Raw genomic sequence first — 18791 nt, 5'->3', positions numbered from 1 at the left:
CATAGACTATAAGGTTCACACTTTACTGTGCACTGGTGTTCTAAAACATCAATACAGCATAAGCAGCATGTAGGAGATCGTACAGCTGTGGATGTGGAGAACTGGCTGTCAGACATAGCCAGACACTCCACAGAAGAGGAAACATGGTTTATCTTCTTGACTGTTGGAAACAGAACATTGAGCCAGTGCTTGTGTATACAGATTAGGAAACATTGATAGCGCATCCTCTTCTGGACTCTGTGATCATGACATTGTTAGTTGCACAGAGAAAGTGCCCTAGGGGACCCAGTCAGTTCTGCTATGCAGCTAGCAGGTTGAATTTCCACTCTAAATGGGGCGAAAATACAAATCACAGTTACAAGAGAAATCAGTGATAAAAAGAATATATTAATATGTTTAAAATACCCTCAAAAAGTCTTTTAAGACCTTGTACAGGGTCACAATTTGTCAAATGAATGGAAAAAATAAATAAATAAAGCAAAAAGTAAAAAACTGAATAGAAAAAAAACAAATAAGAATAAGAGAAAAAAAATACTACCAGCCTGGATTGCTGCCTCGAGCCCTGCCTGCAGTTAGCAGAAAAAGAAATAGGAAAATAATAATCTTTATTTATATAGCTCCAACATATTCCACAGCGCTTTACAGTTTAACAATTCTAAACATAAGTCATAAGTAACAACGTTAACAATACAATAATTCAAGCAAAATAAGATGACCCTGCTCGTGAGAGCTTACAATCTACAATGAGGTGGGGGAGATACAAAGTACAGGTGTGTATGGAGGTGGGGGAGATACAAAGTACAGGTGTGTATTTACAATGGTGTATTTACAATGATGGTCCAGCCATCTTGAGGGAGTGAGGGATGGATGGAGATAGTGAATGGGCTACACATGCACACTTACACATAGAATGACTGATTTGTGAACGTGATAGGCCGCTCTGAACAAATGTGTTTTGAGGGAGCGCCTGAAACTATGCAAATTGTGGATAGTCCTAATTTCTTGGGGTAGAGCATTCTAGAGGATTGGTGCAGCAAGGGAGAAGTCTTGGAGTGGGAGGAACGGATTAGTGCAGAGGTTAGTTAAGTCGTTTGCAGAGCACAGCGGTCGGTTAGGCCGATAGACAGAAATGAGGGAGGAGATGTAGGGGGGTGCTGCACTGTGGAGAGCTTTGTGGGTGAGAACAAGTACTTTGAATTGGATCCTACATCCTAGGATGTACCGATTAGCCAGATGGACGATCCTGGCCGCTGCATTAAATATGGACTGGAGAAAGGATAGTCGAGTAATGGGGAGGCCAATTAATAGAGTGTTGCAGTAATTCAGGCGGGAGTGGATCAATGCTACAGTGAGGGTTTTTGTTGTTTCCATGGTGAGAAATGGGTGGATTCTAGAGATATTCTTTAGATGTAAGCGGCAAGAGCGGGCAAGAGATTGTATACGGGATGTGAAGGAGAGATTGGTGTCAAACATAACATCCAGACAGCGTGCCTGCTGCCAGGGTGTTACTGTGGTGCCACCCACGGAGAGGTTAGTAGACAGCGGGAGCAGAAGAAGTTCAGCTTTGGAGAGGTTGAGTTTCAGATAGAGAGCGGACATGATGTTGGAGACTGCGGACAGACAGTCACTGGCGTTCTTTAGTACAGCGGGGGTAAGGTCGGGGAATGACATACAAATTAAACTCCATGTACCTCTAAAAAAGAAAAAAATGATTTACATCTGAGCAAGAAAATTTTTTAGAGTGCAAGGGTATGTGCACACATTGAGTATTTGGATACAGAAATAATACTTTATTGAAATTAACACGCCCCAACACTTGTTCACTAATTTATTACCAAAAAATTTTCCAAGAAGGTCTCACGTAGTCCATGCAAAGCTTATGGAACTTCATTCTGATGCTTTTGCAACAGCCACTTCCGGGTCACGCTGTGCTGTACATGGCTTAGTACTGTTTTTTAAAAGAAGGGTGGTTATATTGGTCACTGATATTTTTTTTGAATGTCAGAAGATGTAATTTTTTATCTCTGTGTCTATCTTGGGTTTTGGAGCTCTTTATCAGAAAAGCAGAGCTCTGACCACTATAAAGATACATAATTTATAATTCCCCAAAATGATGTGTATAGCTGTGGAGATTTTATTTTAGTGTAGGACACAGGAAAATAATGATTGCTGTAAAGGTGTTTAACACAGTATGCTTCGGTCATGTGTCCTAATCAACATATTTTTCATGTTTATTATCAGGCCTTCGCACAAAAAATGAAATCCTCTTTATCAATGGAGAAGCGGTTTCAGACCTTGACCTAAGGAAAATGGAATTTTTATTCTCAGAAAGGAGTGTTTTGTTGTCACTGAGGTCTTGTCATGCTGATGTCAAACCATCAGTAACCTCATCATGGCCAGAAAATTATGTTTTTAAAGATCAGATGAGACCATTACCACCACTGAACCAGTCTCAGCTCCTAGAGGAATTCCTGAACACATTCCGCAGAAATTCTATGAAAGGTAAAAATGTATAGATGTAATATTGCACATTCAGATTTTATTTTTAATGTTACAGATAAAAAATATGTAAACTTCATAAAAGGAATGGAAACATTTGAAACCAATGCAGTTAATTTATTTAACCATTTGTTCACTTTTGGACGTCGATTTATTACTGCATATTTGTCAGGTTAAGTAGTTTCTGATCTTAAATTAAAGAAGATCAGTGAACATAAACACTAAATTGTGAGTAATTGTAATGATCGTTGGCCAGTATAAATACATAAAAAGATCATCAATCATATATCAATGATCTGTGTAGGTCATGCTGCTATAAAAATTTTAATTGGCAAAACAATCAGTAAATGCCACATATCGCCATATTGGCAGCAATCAGGATGGCATCAGCTGAAAGAGGAGACAAATGCAGAGAAAACATCAATGAATGATCAGCACACTTCCAGTGACCAAATCCACTAACGATGAGCTGTTTCTCCATGTGAAGCTGTGGACCTCTGTAGTAATATACACGTGCCATTTAAAGAGAACCCGTCACCAGGATGATGGCGACCAGTTTTTGCTTGTTTTTTAATCCCACATTTCTTCTCCAATAAAATGGCCAGTATCTTTGGAACCAATTGGATGATTTTAAAGAGCCAACCAAAAAATGGAATACCCAGAGGAGCAGCGGGAATAAAAAAAGACCAAAAATTGACCACGTTTGACCAGCTGACAGCTAAGGCTACTTTCACACATCAGGTTTTCGGCGTCAGGCGCGATCCGGCGTCGTGCCGGAATGCCGGATCCGGCAAATGTTTTGTAAAACCTGATGTGCCGGATCCGGTTTTCTGCCGGATCCGTCTTGTTCTTGACAGACAAAACCGGATCCGTCTCATCCAGTTCATCCGTTTTTCTATCAGTTTTTCGACGGATTACGCCGGATCCGGTTTTTAAAATTGACCCTTGTGGCCTTCCGAACGGGATTGGCTACTGGAAAACTATATATAGCATGTTCCTACAGCCCTTCTTTGACAGGTTGTAGAGAAGAAAGTGCAGGTTGGAGAGAAGAGCAAGTTACTGGCGAAGATGGATGTTGTCATTGGAAATATTACCACTAGAAGTTCTGTGACGGTTTCAGTAATGAGGGACAATTTTGCACTATACTTTATGTCACCTCAAGGCAGAGTACACTGGCAGGATGACAGAGTGTGAAAGATTTGTGCCCTAACCAAACTTGTGTACCTTCTGGACCAACAGTATATACCTTTGCCAACCAAAGTTGGCTATCTTGTCATGGTCTTACTATTTTTAGCTTTAGGCCACAGGTGTGTACCTGGTTGTGTTTTATGCAAAGTATTTCACCTTTTAACAAAAGTTGTGTACATTGTTAGGAAATCACCAACAATAAACACAACTTTTCAGGTGAAATACTTTGCTTCAAACACAACCAGGAACACAACTGTGGCAAAAAGCTAAAATTTACCCACAGTTATATACCTGGTTTTGAATACCTTTTTACCTTTTAAATACCCTGTATTTAACCTTTTTTTTAAACATATTTCGCCGCAGAAAAAAATGACAGACAACCAGTGTAAACAATAATTTAACTTTTATTTAAAATATTTTTTTTTGTGTAAACTGTTTTTAAAGTTAAAAAAACTTTTTTAATAAAGGTTTGAAACCAACCAAATGGGCATTTTTATTACAAAAAAAACATTATAACTCGGTGTAGTGTGGGGTGGAAATACTGCTGGAGGGGCTGCGGGACACTTCGACAATGGGAGTGTGGAGAGAGGACTGGGATCGTGGTGGGGAAGGAACAGTTAGAGGTGATGGTGTGGAAAAAGCTACAGAATGGGTGGACGTGTGGGAGGCAGAAGAGGTGGTGGGCGGTGGAGTGGAGGGTTGGGCAGGGACTGTAGGAGCAGATGATGTTGATGGAAAGTTGTATGGGGAAGGAGTTTGGTACGGGGAAGGAGTTTGGTACGGGGAAGGAGTTTGGTACGGGGCAGGTTGCTGGAAGTGGGGAGATGTCTGGTACTGGGGAGGTTGCTGGTATGTAATAGGAGGGGGAGGATGGAAAGTGGCTGGAGGGGGTGCAGATGTAATAGGAGGGGGAGGATGGAAAGTGGCTGGAGGGGGTGCAGATGTAGTAGGAGGGGGAGGATGGAAAGTGGCTGGAGGGGGTGCAGGTGGAGGAACTACAGTGGTGGGAGGTGGAGGTTGGGAGGTAACCTGCTGTAGAGCACCGTGGCACGAATGCATTACATGCATCTGCTGGGTAGGAGATAGTGTTGCCATGCGCTCCACAACAGACCTGAAAAAGGTGTGGTTTGGCGAAGATCTTGCTTCTGAATGCATGGTTTGCAGAAGTGTCTTCACCTCCAGAATGCTGGAGTTGATCTGCTGAAAGCCTGCGGAGATTTGCTCTGACAAGACTTTTAGACAGTTCTGGAAAGATGCATTCAGATGCAAGAACTCTGGCGCATAACTCTTTTCCTGACCCCTCTGCCGCTGTCGCCCAGTACCCGCAGGTGTACTAGAGGTGGCAGGGGCAGAAGGGTGGGGTAAAGGGAAAGCGATCTCCTCACCAGCAGCTTCATGTAATGTAGGCGGCCACGATGCTCCTGTGCTGGTGGATGGGACAGATGGGTCGAATGTGTGGGAAGGTGCAGATGTACCGGGGCGGTCGAAGTGTCCCTCGGTGCCGGTCTCCTCAGGGATCGCCTCAGAAGGCTCCAATCGTGCAGGCTCCCGAGTGCTGCTCACCGTGCTGTGGAATAAAGAGAAAAAAAAACAATTAAAATACTGACATGGTATGGCCCTGGCTGAAAAAAAAAAGTTACATCTAACATTTTTTTTCACATGTGGTGTGTAATATTTACCTTCTAGTGACCATTGTTTCCCGGAGGAACGACAGGGCTTGTGCGTACTTGTACTTGCTCCTGCGTCCTCCAGATCCACTCGGGGCCCGCATCTCTTTATTGAACTCCTTCTTGAAACGATCCCTCACAGACCGCCACCGATTCACAATTCTGTTCCCTGAAACGAGAAAGGAGTGGTTAGTATACAACATCAGTGTTTCACAAACTCCAGTCCTCATGGTCCCCAGGGGTCATGTTTTCAGGATTTCCATAGTAAATAGAAATCCTGAACACATGATCCGTGGGGACCACGAGGACTGGAGTTCGGGAAACACTGGTTTACATCAAGCAACCGGTACTGTATATACTTACGCTCTTTAATCTGGGCCCGAACATCGAGGTCCTCCCAGCGGCCCACAAGGAGCGAACAGATTTCCTCCCAGAGTCGTCGGGTAACGATAAGGTCAGCGTGGCGGCGGTCAGCCATATTCCAGAGCGGCTCCCTTTCTCTGACGAGATCGATGAGGTGGTCCACATCGAGTCCTCCATCCTCACCGTCAGAGTCGGGAGCACGCTGTGAAGGCTGTTAAAGAAAAAGACAAAAATAACATAATTAGCCTCCACAAAAGAAATGAAATAAAAAGTGCCAAAAAACAAAGCAAAAATATTTATACTTACACGCTGGTGACCGCCGCGTTGCTGTCGCCGACGACCCTGGGAGGCACTGCGAGGACCTCTTGGCCGAGCACCAGATTGGGAAGACTAGAGAAGAAAACAAAAAATGTTATGTCTTTGGATGTAGGCATTTGTTTGCTGTGTGTGGTCTGCAGAACATTGTTTTCTATGTGTTGTGTGTAGTGTGATGTTGTGTTTCTGCGTTTGATGCAAAAAACTTACCAATTGTGAGCCCACTCCAAGTGTCTGTCCACCCCTTCCTTCTTCTTCTGGGAGCTCCTCTTCATCTTGTGAATCCTGTTTTGAAATAAAAGGCAATGAATAGACATATATTACAGAGATGATGGATTTTGGAAATAAAAACTTACCGTCAAACGCTGACGATGCGAGGGAGGGCTCCCAGAAGATGATGTGCTGTCTTCCTGGTGGCCACACTCCATGCCTGTGGGTGGTGTTCCAGCTGCTGCCATTGCTGCTGCTGCTGCTGCATCTATTGGGCGGCTGTTGAATAAAGAGAAACAAAGGGCCAATGAATATCTTGATATTCAATAGCCCTAGTTTGGAGGAATGGGGGATTTGATAATTACCGTCTCTCATCTGCTGCTGGCCTCCCCTCCTCAGCATGTTCCATTTGCTGCTCCATTTGGGGTGGTGGTGGTGCTGATGGTGCTGCAGTGGTCTCCTGCCTTCTCCTGCTGCGCTTGGTTGCTTTCTTGGGTGGCATGTTGGGTGTGGCTGTGGGTCCCACTGTCTTGCTTTTATATATGTCTTGTGGGCAGAGCTACTGAGCATGCTCAGACCAAAAAAACCGGATCCGGCCACCGGATCCGGCTTTCGCCGGATCAGGCGCATTGCGGCGCTCATAGGCTTTCATTGTGTGAAAAAGCCGGACGCGCTGGATTCGGCGTGTCCGGCTTTTTCGCCGGAGACAAAAAACGTTACAGTAGCCGTTTTTTTCAGACGCCGGATCGCGACACATTGCCGGATCTGGCGAAAACCGGATGAAACGCATGGCCATCCGGCGCGATCCGGTGCAAATGCAAGTCAATGGGGGGGAAACCAGATCCGGCATTGCATTTCGCCGGATCCGGTTTCTGTCAAAAGCGCCGGATCGCGCCTGACGGCGAAAACCTGATGTGTGAAAGAGGCCTAATGGACAAATGGACCATGATGAAATGCAAAGCTGGGCAAAAATTTCCAGAGTGAGTCATTTCTTGCACTGGCCCTAGAATGTGGAAAATGGTTCCTATCATGACAATTGCTTTAGGGTTCTTTCAGGGGAGCGTATTATATGGATATGTTCTCTCCAAGTAAAAATCATACAGGATACGGATTATTGTAATTCAATAGACAAGTAAAGTACTGCAGAATATGTTGGTACTATAGGAATAAAAATGATTATAATTGGGCTGTTTGGATGATAGTTTTTTCACATGGACTAAGTGTCTGTGTGGAAAAAGGTCACAGCCATGCTCGTTTCTCTTCCATATATCAGATGTGACTCACCCATTTAAATCTATGGGTGTAAAAAACAAAAAATATTTTTACGGATACATTGCTATTATTAACATTGGAAACTATCATTGGATCATGTAAATAATTAAAATGTTGGTGTACAATACGGATGTCACACAAATGTCAGATGTACGTAAAATACAGACACATGGATGACAATATCATGAAAATCAGACAAATTTTCATTTGCTTATCTGCATCTGGCTTATAGGGGTTGTCTGGTCCAAATTGATAAGTTCAGTCACTCTCTGTGACTGCAGACTTGTAAATCCCCACCGGGCACACACTGTGCGTGTAGGAGTCGGCCAGGACAGTGGTCGTGGCTGAGTCTAGTGGGCTTTGCATGCCCTGGCCTTCCCCTACATGTAAATCACATTCTTCTGTGAACGTACTTGCCTGCTCGTTCCCTGCGATATCAGGGTCTCCACTTTGTTCCTTAGGGTTACCTCCGGCCGCTTCTGAATAAACAGAGACACAGTCCAGGTGCAATTCAAAATACAAAACTTTACTCTCATATCTTCTCAGCACATCCAGATCCGTTACAGCATTAACAACAGGTTTCATATCATACGTCACTTCAGCTTTCCCTCTACTCTTCTCCCTGTTACATAGCTCGAGACCAGGTCCCACCATAGTATACGGTTTTCCAGCGTCCTCCCTGGTCAGATGCTCGGCTTTCGGGGGGGTTCCCTCAGCCATTTCTCCCCGGCTTTGCGGGCATCAGCCCATGCGATCACCTGCCACATAGTGAGTGACCTGCCCGTCTATCCTGCCTTGACTTCTCCTTTAAAGCTCATTTCTGATGTTCTAGCTCCTGTGACTGCTGTAACTGTAATGATGCTGTTTCCCTTGCTTTGGGAAGGCTGGGCTCTTTCCTTGAATACAACGTTACAGGGTGTCTAAACTGACCGGGCACTCAAGCCCTTCAGAGCTGTACGGGAGCTCAGCTCCCTCTGACTGAAAACCAGGAAGATCCCTAAGTGACCCCTCCTACATTAACTAGCTACACTATTGTTAGGTCCCCTTTCCTACTGTAACGTCCGTCTGCGGTTCTGGGCTGCAGCCAGGCAACACCCCGAGAAACACTGATACCCTTTACCCCTATACAGGGATCGGGATTTACAACAGCCCAGGAGGCGCTGTCTGAATATGAGCAGCGGCCAGAGCAGGACGGTCGTCAGAGTGAAGTACAAAAATGGCAGGCAATAGCAGAGTCAATTTCAGGCCAAGGTCAGAGTCAAAAACCAGGAGGGCGGCAGAGGTACAGAATAGTTAGGAAGTAGCAGAGTCAGAATATCCAGACCAAGGTCACAAACCAGGAGAGTAGCAGAAGTACAGAATCGTCAGGCAAAAGAGGGGTCAGAAATCCAGGCTGAGGTCAGAGTCAAACAGAAATCAATCACTAAGTAGCACACAGGGGAACCAAGACCAGTCCCAAGGTATTTGAGGGATCAGGTCATCCCTCACAGGTTCCTGGACTGGTGATGTCATTAGAGCCGCCCCCAGAACCAGGCCAGACGGTGATGCAGTAACCCCCTGATGACTGACAGAGGGGCGGAGCCTGCGCCCACTAGATGCCTGAGCAGGAGCCACTTCTCTGTCACCACCATAACTCACGGGTGGACCACGGCGCCTCCCAGTGGCCGGGGCAGGAACAACCGTCCCCGAGTCTGACGGTGAAGTGGCGGTCCGGCGCCTCCTAGTGGCCGTGACTGGAACAGCAGGCCTCGAATCCAACGGTGACGTGACAGACCGGCGCCTCCTAGTGGCTAAAGCTGGGACCATAGGCCCTGAGTCTGACGGTGACGTAATAGAACCACGGCGCCTCCCAGTGGCCGAGGCAGGAACAGCCGTCTCCGAGTCTGACGGCGAAGTGGCGGTCCGGCGCCTCCTAGTGGCTGCGACCGGAACAGCAGGCCCCAAATCTGACGGAGACGTGACAGTACCCCCCTTCCAAGAGGGGCCTCCGGACCCTCAAAACCTGGTTTGTCAGGGTGAAGGAGGTGAAACCTTCTAATTAGTGCTTTTGCATGGATGTCCCTCGCAGGGACCCAGGACCTCTCCTCCGGGCCGTAGCCCTTCCAGTGTACCAGATACTGTACGGACCCTCTTACAAGGCGGGAGTCAAGGACACCCTGGACTTCATACTCCAAGGACCCTCCGACCGAAACGGGAGGAGGAGGGGACGGGACAGGGTGAATTGGGGAGCGATACAACTTGAGGAGAGACTTGTGGAAGACATTGGGTAATTTGAAAGACTGAGGGAGTTTTAAACGGAAGGCCACCGGGTTAATCACCTCTATAATCTCATATGGACCAATAAATCTGGGACCCAGTTTGGCAGATGGTACTTTAAGCTTGATGTTTTTGGTGGAGAGCCAAACCTTGTCTCCAACTCCCAGGTGTGGTCCTTTGGATCGCCGTTTTTTCACTGCCGAGGTCTGTCTAACCTGGGCCCCTTTCAAGTTCGAGTTTACCTCAGACCAAATGGTTTTTAAATTATGTATATTTTTCTCTACCCCAGGAAGCTCCAACATTCTGGCCGAGAATGAGCCAAAGCGCGGATGCAGCCCGTGGTTGCAGAAAAAGGGGGTAGACTTAATGGAGTCCTGATACTGATTATTTAGGGCAAACTCGGCTAGTGGCAGATGTTCTGCCCAATCGGACTGGTGTTCTGAGACGTAGCAACGAAGGTATTGCTCCAGAGCCTGGTTGACACGTTCGGTATGACCATTGGTTTCAGGGTGGTAAGCCAAGGAAAAAGATAGCTCAATACCAATGCATTTACAGAACGCCCTCCAGAACTTTGACACGAATTGGGTACCCCTGTCAGACACAATATTGACCGGGGCACCGTGTAAACATACCACATGTACAATAAACAGTTTACTCAACGTTTCCGAGTTAGGTAACCCCGACAGGGGGACAAAATGACATTGTTTACTGAACCTGTCCACCACCACCCAGATACACGTCTTTCCATCTGAGGACGGTAGGTCCGTAATGAAGTTCATGGAGATGTGGGTCCATGGACTCTCGGGGGTGGGCAAGGACTGGAGCCAGCCGGCAGGGCGATTATGGGAGGACTTGGCGCGGGCACAGACCTCACATGCTAAGACATATTCTTTGCAGTCCTTAACCACCGTCGGCCACCAAAAATTCCTAGTTATCAATCTGGCGGTATTATTGAGACCAGGATGGCCTGCCAAGACAGAGTCATGTGATTCTCTAAGCACTTGTAGGCGAAATGCAGGCGGAACGAACAATTTGTTGGGTGGCGTAGTGTCAGGGGCTTGTTCTGGGGATTTACGGATCTCCTCCAGAAGGTCCAATGACACTGCGGACACAACGATCCCAGTGGCCAATATCGGAATTGGTTCACAGTCCTCAGCTTGTGAGGGGCAGAAACTGCGAGAGAGGGCATCGGCCCTCACATTTTTTTTGTACCAGGGCGGAAGGTGATTATAAAATTAAACCTAGAGAAAAACAATGCCCACCTTGCTTGTCTAGGATTTAACCTTTTTGCTGATTCTAGGTATGTCAGGTTCTTATGATCGGTAATTACCGTGATCTTGTGTTTGGCGCCCTCGAGGAAGTGACGCCATTCCTCGAAGGCCCATTTAATTGCCAATAGTTCCCGATTCCCTATATCATAGTTTTTCTCCGTGGAAGAGAATTTGCGGGAAAAAAAACGCACATGGACGAAGCTGAGTGAGGGATGTAGTACCTTGTGATAGCACTGCTCCCACTCCGACTTCAGAGGCATCCACCTCCACAATAAATGGACGGTCCAGATCCGGCTGAACCAAAACTGGGTTGGCCACAAAGCACTCTTTTACTGTAAGAAACGCCTGAATTGCCTCAGGATTCCAGTCGGCCACGTCCGCCCCTTTCCGGGTCAGATCCGTGAGTGGCTTCGCAATCTCTGAGAAACCTCTAATAAACTTGCGGTAATAATTAGCGAACCCCAAAAATCGCTGCAGCGCTTTCAGCGATTTGGGTTGCACCCAAGCCTTAATAGGCTGGACCATGGCAGGATCCATGTGGAAGCCTTTACCTGAAACCATGTATCCTAAAAACTGTACCTCCTCAGCAAAAAAAGACACATTTCTCCAGTTTAGCAAACAAGGAGTGTTCACGTAGTCTTTGTAGCACAGAATAGACGTGTTGAGAGTGTGTCACAGGGTCAGCAGAGTAAATCAGAATGTCATCTAAATACACCACGACATACACCCCACAAATGTCTCTAAAAATATCATTAACAAAGTGCTGAAATACGGCAGGTGCGTTGCTGAGTCTGAACGGCATTACCAGGTACTCAAAATGGCCAAGGGGTGTATTGAAGGCCGTTTTCCACTCATCTCCCTTTCTTATGCGGACCAGATTATATGCCCCCCGGAGGTCAAGTTTAGTAAACCAACGGGCTCCTGTTAGCTGATTAAAAAGATCAGGGATGAGTGGAAGCGGATACTGGTTTTTTATAGTGATTGCATTCAACTCCCGATAATCAATGCAGGGTCTGAGACCACCATCTTTCTTCTCCACAAAGAAGAACCCGGCCCCAAATGGAGAAATGGACGGTCTGATAAACCCTTTTCTTAGGCTATCTGCAATATAGTCATTCATGGCCTGACGCTCTGGGCCAGAGAGATTAAATATTCTTCCCTTAGGGAGACGGGCATCCGGAATTAGATCAATAGGGTGTGACGGACTCAGCTCCTGCTGAGCCCATTTTTTGAGTGGACCCTCTGGGTCGTGGCACCCACCCACCGAGGGCGAGCTGACCTTGTGAGAATCCACCCCCTATACAGGGAGTGTCAGGGGCAAGACCAAGGGGGTGAGCCACCACGACTGCTGGGACCAGACGGCCGGCTCAGGGGACACTAGACGAGTGTCTGACGACAAGGACGAGCAGGAAGCAAGACGAGACTAGACGTAGGTGCAAGGTATCTTCATTAGAATAACACAAGATCACATACAGAGAAAACAAGCAAAACGTGCAAGGTGCGCGCGTGGGCACGCCAAGGTCCATAACATGGTACGTGCCAGATGGCACGCCTAGGCACAGGTAATGGCATGATGGCATCGGACTCCGGACTGCTGGCAAACCGACAGGGTCCAGGGATCAGGCTGCGGACGTCAGTTCCGGACATCAGGCCGTAGTCATCTGGTTCCGGACCTCTGGCAACGGTCGGCAGGTTCCGGGCATCCGGCAGGCAAACCAGGGTTCAGGCAAGGAGGCACGACAGATATCCAAGCAGGGTGCGTGTTTAGGGAACACGCCAAGGTCCAAGGCTAGGTGCGTGTGTAGGGGACACGCCAGGGTCAAGACTAGGTGCGTGTGTAGGGGACACGCCAGGGTTCAAAGCGAGGTGCGTGTGTAGGGGACACGCCAAGGTTCGCAAACGAGACAGGGTGCGTGTGTAGCCACGCCAAAGCATAGAATAAGACAGTGCGTGTAGAGACACGCCAAGGTACAAGGTATAAGACAGAGTGCGTGTAGAGACACGCCAAGGTTCAAGGTACAAGACAGAGTGCGTGTTGAGACACGCAAAGGCACAAGACAGGGTGCGTGTAGAGACACGCCAAGGTTCAAGGCAGGGTGCGTGCTAGAAGCGACGCCAGGGTTCAAGGCAGGGTGCGTGCTAGGAGCCACGCAGGGACGCACACCTCACTGGCCAATGCACACGGCTGTAACGCCAGCACGAGGCACGACTAAGGCACAGGAGGGGGCAAAGGAACCTTCGTGCTAGGAGCCACGCCAGGTTCAGGGCAGGGTGCGTGCTAGGAGCCACGCCAGGGTTCAAGGCAGGGTGCGTGCTAGGAGCCACGCCAGGGCACAAGGAAGGGCTGCGTGCTAGGAGCCACGCAGGGGGCACGCCACACTGGCCAGTACACACGGCTGTACACAAACACGTGGCACTTACCACGGCACAGGAGACGGCCAAGGGGAACCCACGCCGGGGTTCAATGCAAGGACAAGGCAGGGAACAAGGCAAGGAATACAGGCAGAAACAGAGCCAGGTCAGAGAGAGGACAGAGTCTAGCAGCGGAGCGTAGGCAGAAGCCCAGAGCCGGGCCAAGGGAAGACCTTGGGACTAGACAAAGAAACGAGCACTAAGGAGAGGAGAAATGGTGCGTGTGCCAGGGAGCACTACAGGGCACCATGGGAGAGAGCAAGGCAGAGCAAGCAAAGACTGAGACAATAGGGAGGAACACAAAGCAAGGAATAGCAAGGCAGAGAACACAGGGAGGACTACAAGTCAAAGCATAGCAAAAGCAAGACATGGCAAAACAGGCGAGGCAGAGAACAAAGGAAGGACTACAAGTCAAAGCATAGCTAAGGCGAGACATAGCAAAACAGACTAAGACAAAGAACAGCAGAAGGACTACAAGGCAAAGCAAGGCAAAGACAAACATGGCACAAGACAAGAGGCGGAATACGAGCACGGAGCGTGTGCAGAGACGCACTACAGAGCAAAGTGCAAGGGCACAGAATAGAGGGAGCAACCCCACAGACCCAGAGCCTTGCAGGGAAGCAACACAATCAGGCCCTGAGCATAGGAAGAGGCGGCCTGATATAGGGCATAGCACCTCCTCCTCCAGGTCAGGACCAGGGGAGAACTTCCGGGATTCTAGACATGACGAGATGATAGCAGAACCAGACAGTGCAGGATCTTAGGAAACGTCACATGATCAGGGTTTCAGACATGACGAGATGATCACCGAACCAACCAGTGCAGGATCCTAGGAAGAACACATGATCCGGGATTCTAGACATGACGAGATGATTGCAGAACCAGACAGTGCAGGATCTTAAGAAACATCACATGATCAAGGACTCCAGACATGACGAGAAGATCACAGAAGGCAGAGCAGAAACGCAGGCATCCTGCAGCTCAGACATGAGGTGAGTCTGCACACAGCTCTAGCGAACATGCAGGACAGCAGACAAAACATGCGCATGCACATCGCTCCAGGAGTTCTTGAGACAAACAGACATGGCAGACGTGACATAGGGCAATCATACTCTCTGTGAGGGGGTAGCTTTTCAGATTCTACAATAGAAAAGACATCCTCAAAATCTCTGAAAGCAAACAGTATGTGGGGGGTTTTAACCTTAACTTGGTTTACTGCCAAGGATATGCAATTTTTCTGACACTGGGGGCTCCAGCGTACAACGTCACCCAAGTGCCAGTCGATGACAGGATTGTGCTGGCGTAACCATGGCATACCCAGAATAACTGCAGAGGTTAAATTGTCCATCACAAAAAATGACACAAGCTCAGTGTGTAAGGCTCCCACAGACATAGCAACCTTGGCAGTAACAAACTTAACCCCCTCCTGAATAATGGATGTGCCATTAATAGCCGTGGTTTTAATAGGGGCATTAAGTTTTAGTAGTGTTACACCCAGATTCCTAGCAGTCAAGGAATCCATAAAATTTCCTTCAGAGCCACTATCCACATACGCGTTTAAACACAGCGTTTTCTGACCACATAAAACTGAAATGGGTAATAAAACTTTAGCCGCATCTGCGGGCAATACCTGAACCTCTGGGCAACCATAGCCAGAGTAGTTGCCCAGAGGTCGACGCGCCAGGACCATGGATCTCTGAGGTGCAGCTCTCTCCCTGAAGACTCCAGACTGCCGCATAGTTGTCCAGGAAAATGAGAGTGATCTTCCAGGCTGGGCAATGCAACAGGTGTTCAGGCTAAAAATCAGCTCAGTCAGAAGAAGGAAAAAAAAAAAGTTCAGGGAGACTGCTTTTGTATATGTTGGGTATATACACAAGAAGCAGTTAATTTTATGGCCGGATATAATGTAACGTCCGTCTGCGGTTCTGGGCTGCAGCCAGGCAACACCCCGAGAAACACTGATACCCTTTACCCCTATACAGGGATCTGGATTTACAACAGAGCCCAGAAGGCGCTGTCTGAATATGAGCAGCGGCCAGAGCAGGACGGTCGTCAGAGTGAAGTACAAAAACGGCAGGCAATAGCAGAGTCAATTTCAGGCCAAGGTCAGAGTCAAAAACCAGGAGGGCGGCAGAGGTACAGAATCGTTAGGAAGTAGCAGAGTCAGAATATCCAGGCCAAGGTCACAAACCAGGAGAGTAGCAGAAGTACAGAATCGTCAGGCAAAAGAGGGGTCAGAAATCCAGGCTGAGGTCAGAGTCAAACAGAAATCAATCACTAAGTAGCACACAGGGGAACCAAGAATATATCCGGCGGCTTGCAAGACCAGTCCCAAGGTATTTGAGGGATCAGGTCATCCCTCACAGGTTCCTGGACTGGTGATGTCATTAGGGCCGCCCCCAGGACCAGGCCAGACGGTGATGCAGTAACCCCCTGATGACTGACAGAGGGGCGGAGCCTGCGCCCACCAGATGCCTGAGCAGGAGCCACCTCTCTATCACCACCATAACTCACGGGTGGACCACAGCGCCTCCCAGTGGCCGGGGCAGGAACAGCCGTCCCCGAGTCTGACGGTGAAGTGGCGGTCCGGCGCCTCCTAGTGGCCGTGACTGGAACAGCAGGCCTCGAATCCAACGGTGACGTGACAGACCAGCGCCTCCTAGTGGCTAAAGCTGGGACCATAGGCCCTGAGTTTGACGGTGACGTAATAGAACCACGGCGCCTCCCAGTGGCCGAGGCAGGAACAGCCGTCCCCGAGTCTGACGGCGAAGTGGCGGTCCGGCGCCTCCTAGTTGCTGCGACCAGAACAGCAGGCCCAAAAATCTGAGGGAGACGTGACACCTACATTATGTTCACTATCTCCATCTAGTGGTTTAATGTTATTACTACACTTTCCTTAGAAAATATACGGTACATTAAATATAACATATAACATGTTATAACATGTTATAACATCTTATAACATATAACATGTTATATGTTGTACATATCAGCATTAAATACACATCTTATCGAACAATATGAGGCAACAATATATACATTTATGTATATTCTTAACCGGGACATGCTTGGGGGGGTTAGGATGGCTACCCCAACCCTACTACAAATTCCCCGTTCCTTAAAGAGTGGTCGTCCCTGACCATGTAACACTTTAAATTTTGTTACTTACAGACACGTACTCCACGCAGGGAGAAATATGTTAAAATACGTTAAAATGAGGTAACATGTTTATATTGGCTCAATGTGAGCCGAGTCCGTACGGAGTAAATGTCCACTCCTCTATCAACACAAGCACCCTTCTGGGCAGTCCTCAGATGGTGTCCATACTAGCATCAATGTACAAATGGGTGACCCTCCTTGTTGGGTCCACAGTCTTAAAGGGGTTGTCCCACTTCCTTTGAGCGAAGCACCATCCCTTTGTGGATATGCAGACTGCCTGTACCACGGACAGTCTGTTGCTATAGCCTGCACACTGTCCTGAAACCCCAGCAAAGTGAAGTTCTGCTATCCAGCAAAAAAGTGCAACAGGCACAACAAAAACAAAAATGTACTTTCAACACAAGGATATTGCTCCCATCTCTGGAAGCTCTTCAGTTCTTCTTTTACCCGTGGGGATGCAGAACAGTCTCATACTTAAGTCACATAGCATAGTGCTATTGTTCATCGGCACACGTCCTGTGCCACTTTCTCATCAGGGCTCCATGCCCGCATACGGACTGAAGTGGACTCTGCAGCCGCAGAGTCCATGGGCTGCCAAGTTGCAGCAGGGGTAGTGCTGGAGGCAGATGACACACGAGGCACTGATTGTTCCTGTCGTCCTCCGGGCACGATGTCACCGCCTCTAAAGCAGTCCTCTTTGAAATAGGAGACCCAGTCTGCTTCCATTAGGGGTTTCCCATTTTTTACCGAGGCAGCATTAATATAAACTTTATCATCAGTTCCTGCCTCACGGACAAAACCGTACCCCTGGTCCACATTGGTGTAAACTAATTGCCCACGGGAGCGGCATCCGGCCATAGCGCCCTCCCCATGCTAATATAACTGGACCCAAATCTCCTCTTGTCGTTTCTTTTCAGCAATTATGTCCGCGATCCATGCGGACTGGCCCTGTCCTGCTCCGCGAACCCGGGGAGCGCCCAACTCCGCTCCTACGCCTTCCATGGGCTTGCTCTCCTGTTCCCGATTCCTGGGGGTCAAATCTAAGGGCTCACTTCGTGGGACAGAGGGTAGTGAGACAGTACAGCTTGGCAGGGTGGAAGACCATGGTAAGGACCAGCCCTCCGGTTTCAAGGGTCAGGGCTCACTCACCGCTGTTGATCATGGAGCACCGTCCACACTTGTCCTGCTCTGCTTGGGTCCTTCCTTTGCCAGGAGTCACTGGAGGCCTTGAAGCATCAGCCGAGGCCATCCCGCAGGTGTCAGATCCCTCCATGTGCGCTCAGCGTACTTCAGCTCCTGCTGGCAATGTTCCGGCCCGACCTTTACTTCTGGCCCAGGCTCCTCAGAGGTTGTCACTGCTTCCGGTCCCCGCTGCAGCTGTGGATCAGGCTCTGGACACAATGGTTCTGCCTCCCGATGAGGTTCCTCCTCTGGTTCCTGTCATCACGGACACTGCGATTCGGCACTCCGGTACAGCATGTTCCTCTGGCAGGTGCTCCGTCGGGGTGGTCACTGTTTTTGGCTCCGGAAGATGGTATTCCTGCTCATGATGACGTGATGACTCAGGCTCTGACAGCCGCCGGTGACTTCCTTCTGCAGGTGACAAGTACTATTCACTGATCTGGTCCTCGCATCATCTGGGTCGGGTTCTGCTGCCACTTCCATTCTATGCGGCCTATGTCGCCGTAGTGCCGGGTGCAGGAGTGGTGCATCGCTGCTGGCGCCGTGTCATGTAGTGACATGGTGCAGCTGCACACAGGCTCTTCTTTTGGGCCCCACCCGTTCCAGGGTGGGGTCGCTTCCGTCAGCTCCACCCATTTTCTTGTAACCTGTTGTAAGAGGCGGGTTCTTCTTTTCCTTAGACGCTCCCTCCAGGGGCGGGCACCATGGCTGCCACAGACTCTGCCAGACAACTTTTCGCGCCAATTCTCCATTAGGACGCCCACGAGGGGAGGGATCAGGGTTGTTGTCCCTCAGTTACACGCCACTACCCACCATCTTTAGAATTGCCATCTTGGCTATCACCATGTCGGTCTCTCTTACGGTTTTTGTATCAGTCGCATCCGGCAAATTAACAGCATCCTCAAAAACTTCATCTCTTTTTTTTCAGTCTACATCAGTCATGTCAAGTTCATCACTTGCAGCATTCCTTTGCTGCACGGTATCGGCATTTTGCCGA

At 48.5% G+C, this 18791-nt stretch overlaps 1 protein-coding gene across 9 annotated transcripts in view; it reads left to right on the top strand.

The window, feature by feature from the left end:
* The window catches only part of TIAM2 (TIAM Rac1 associated GEF 2), a 769295-nt gene that overhangs the window by 500959 nt on the left and 249545 nt on the right, over nt 1-18791 (top strand). For 8 of the 9 annotated variants that reach the window (XM_073585716.1, XM_073585715.1, XM_073585720.1 and 5 more), the window contains one exon: nt 2242-2502. In XM_073585716.1, coding sequence (XP_073441817.1) covers nt 2242-2502 — 261 coding nt within the window. Of the gene's footprint in view, nt 1-2241; nt 2503-14352; nt 14446-18791 lie in introns of those variants that run through there. The other variant, XM_073585724.1, reaches the window with a different exon arrangement.

This window comes from Dendrobates tinctorius, unplaced genomic scaffold (assembly GCF_039654945.1).
Source record: "Dendrobates tinctorius isolate UK_male_01 unplaced genomic scaffold, ASM3965494v1 ptg000087l, whole genome shotgun sequence".
NCBI lineage: Eukaryota > Metazoa > Chordata > Amphibia > Anura > Dendrobatidae > Dendrobates > Dendrobates tinctorius.
The sequence above is the reverse complement of the archived record's forward strand: the minus strand, read 5'-3'. Positions and strand labels throughout refer to the sequence as shown.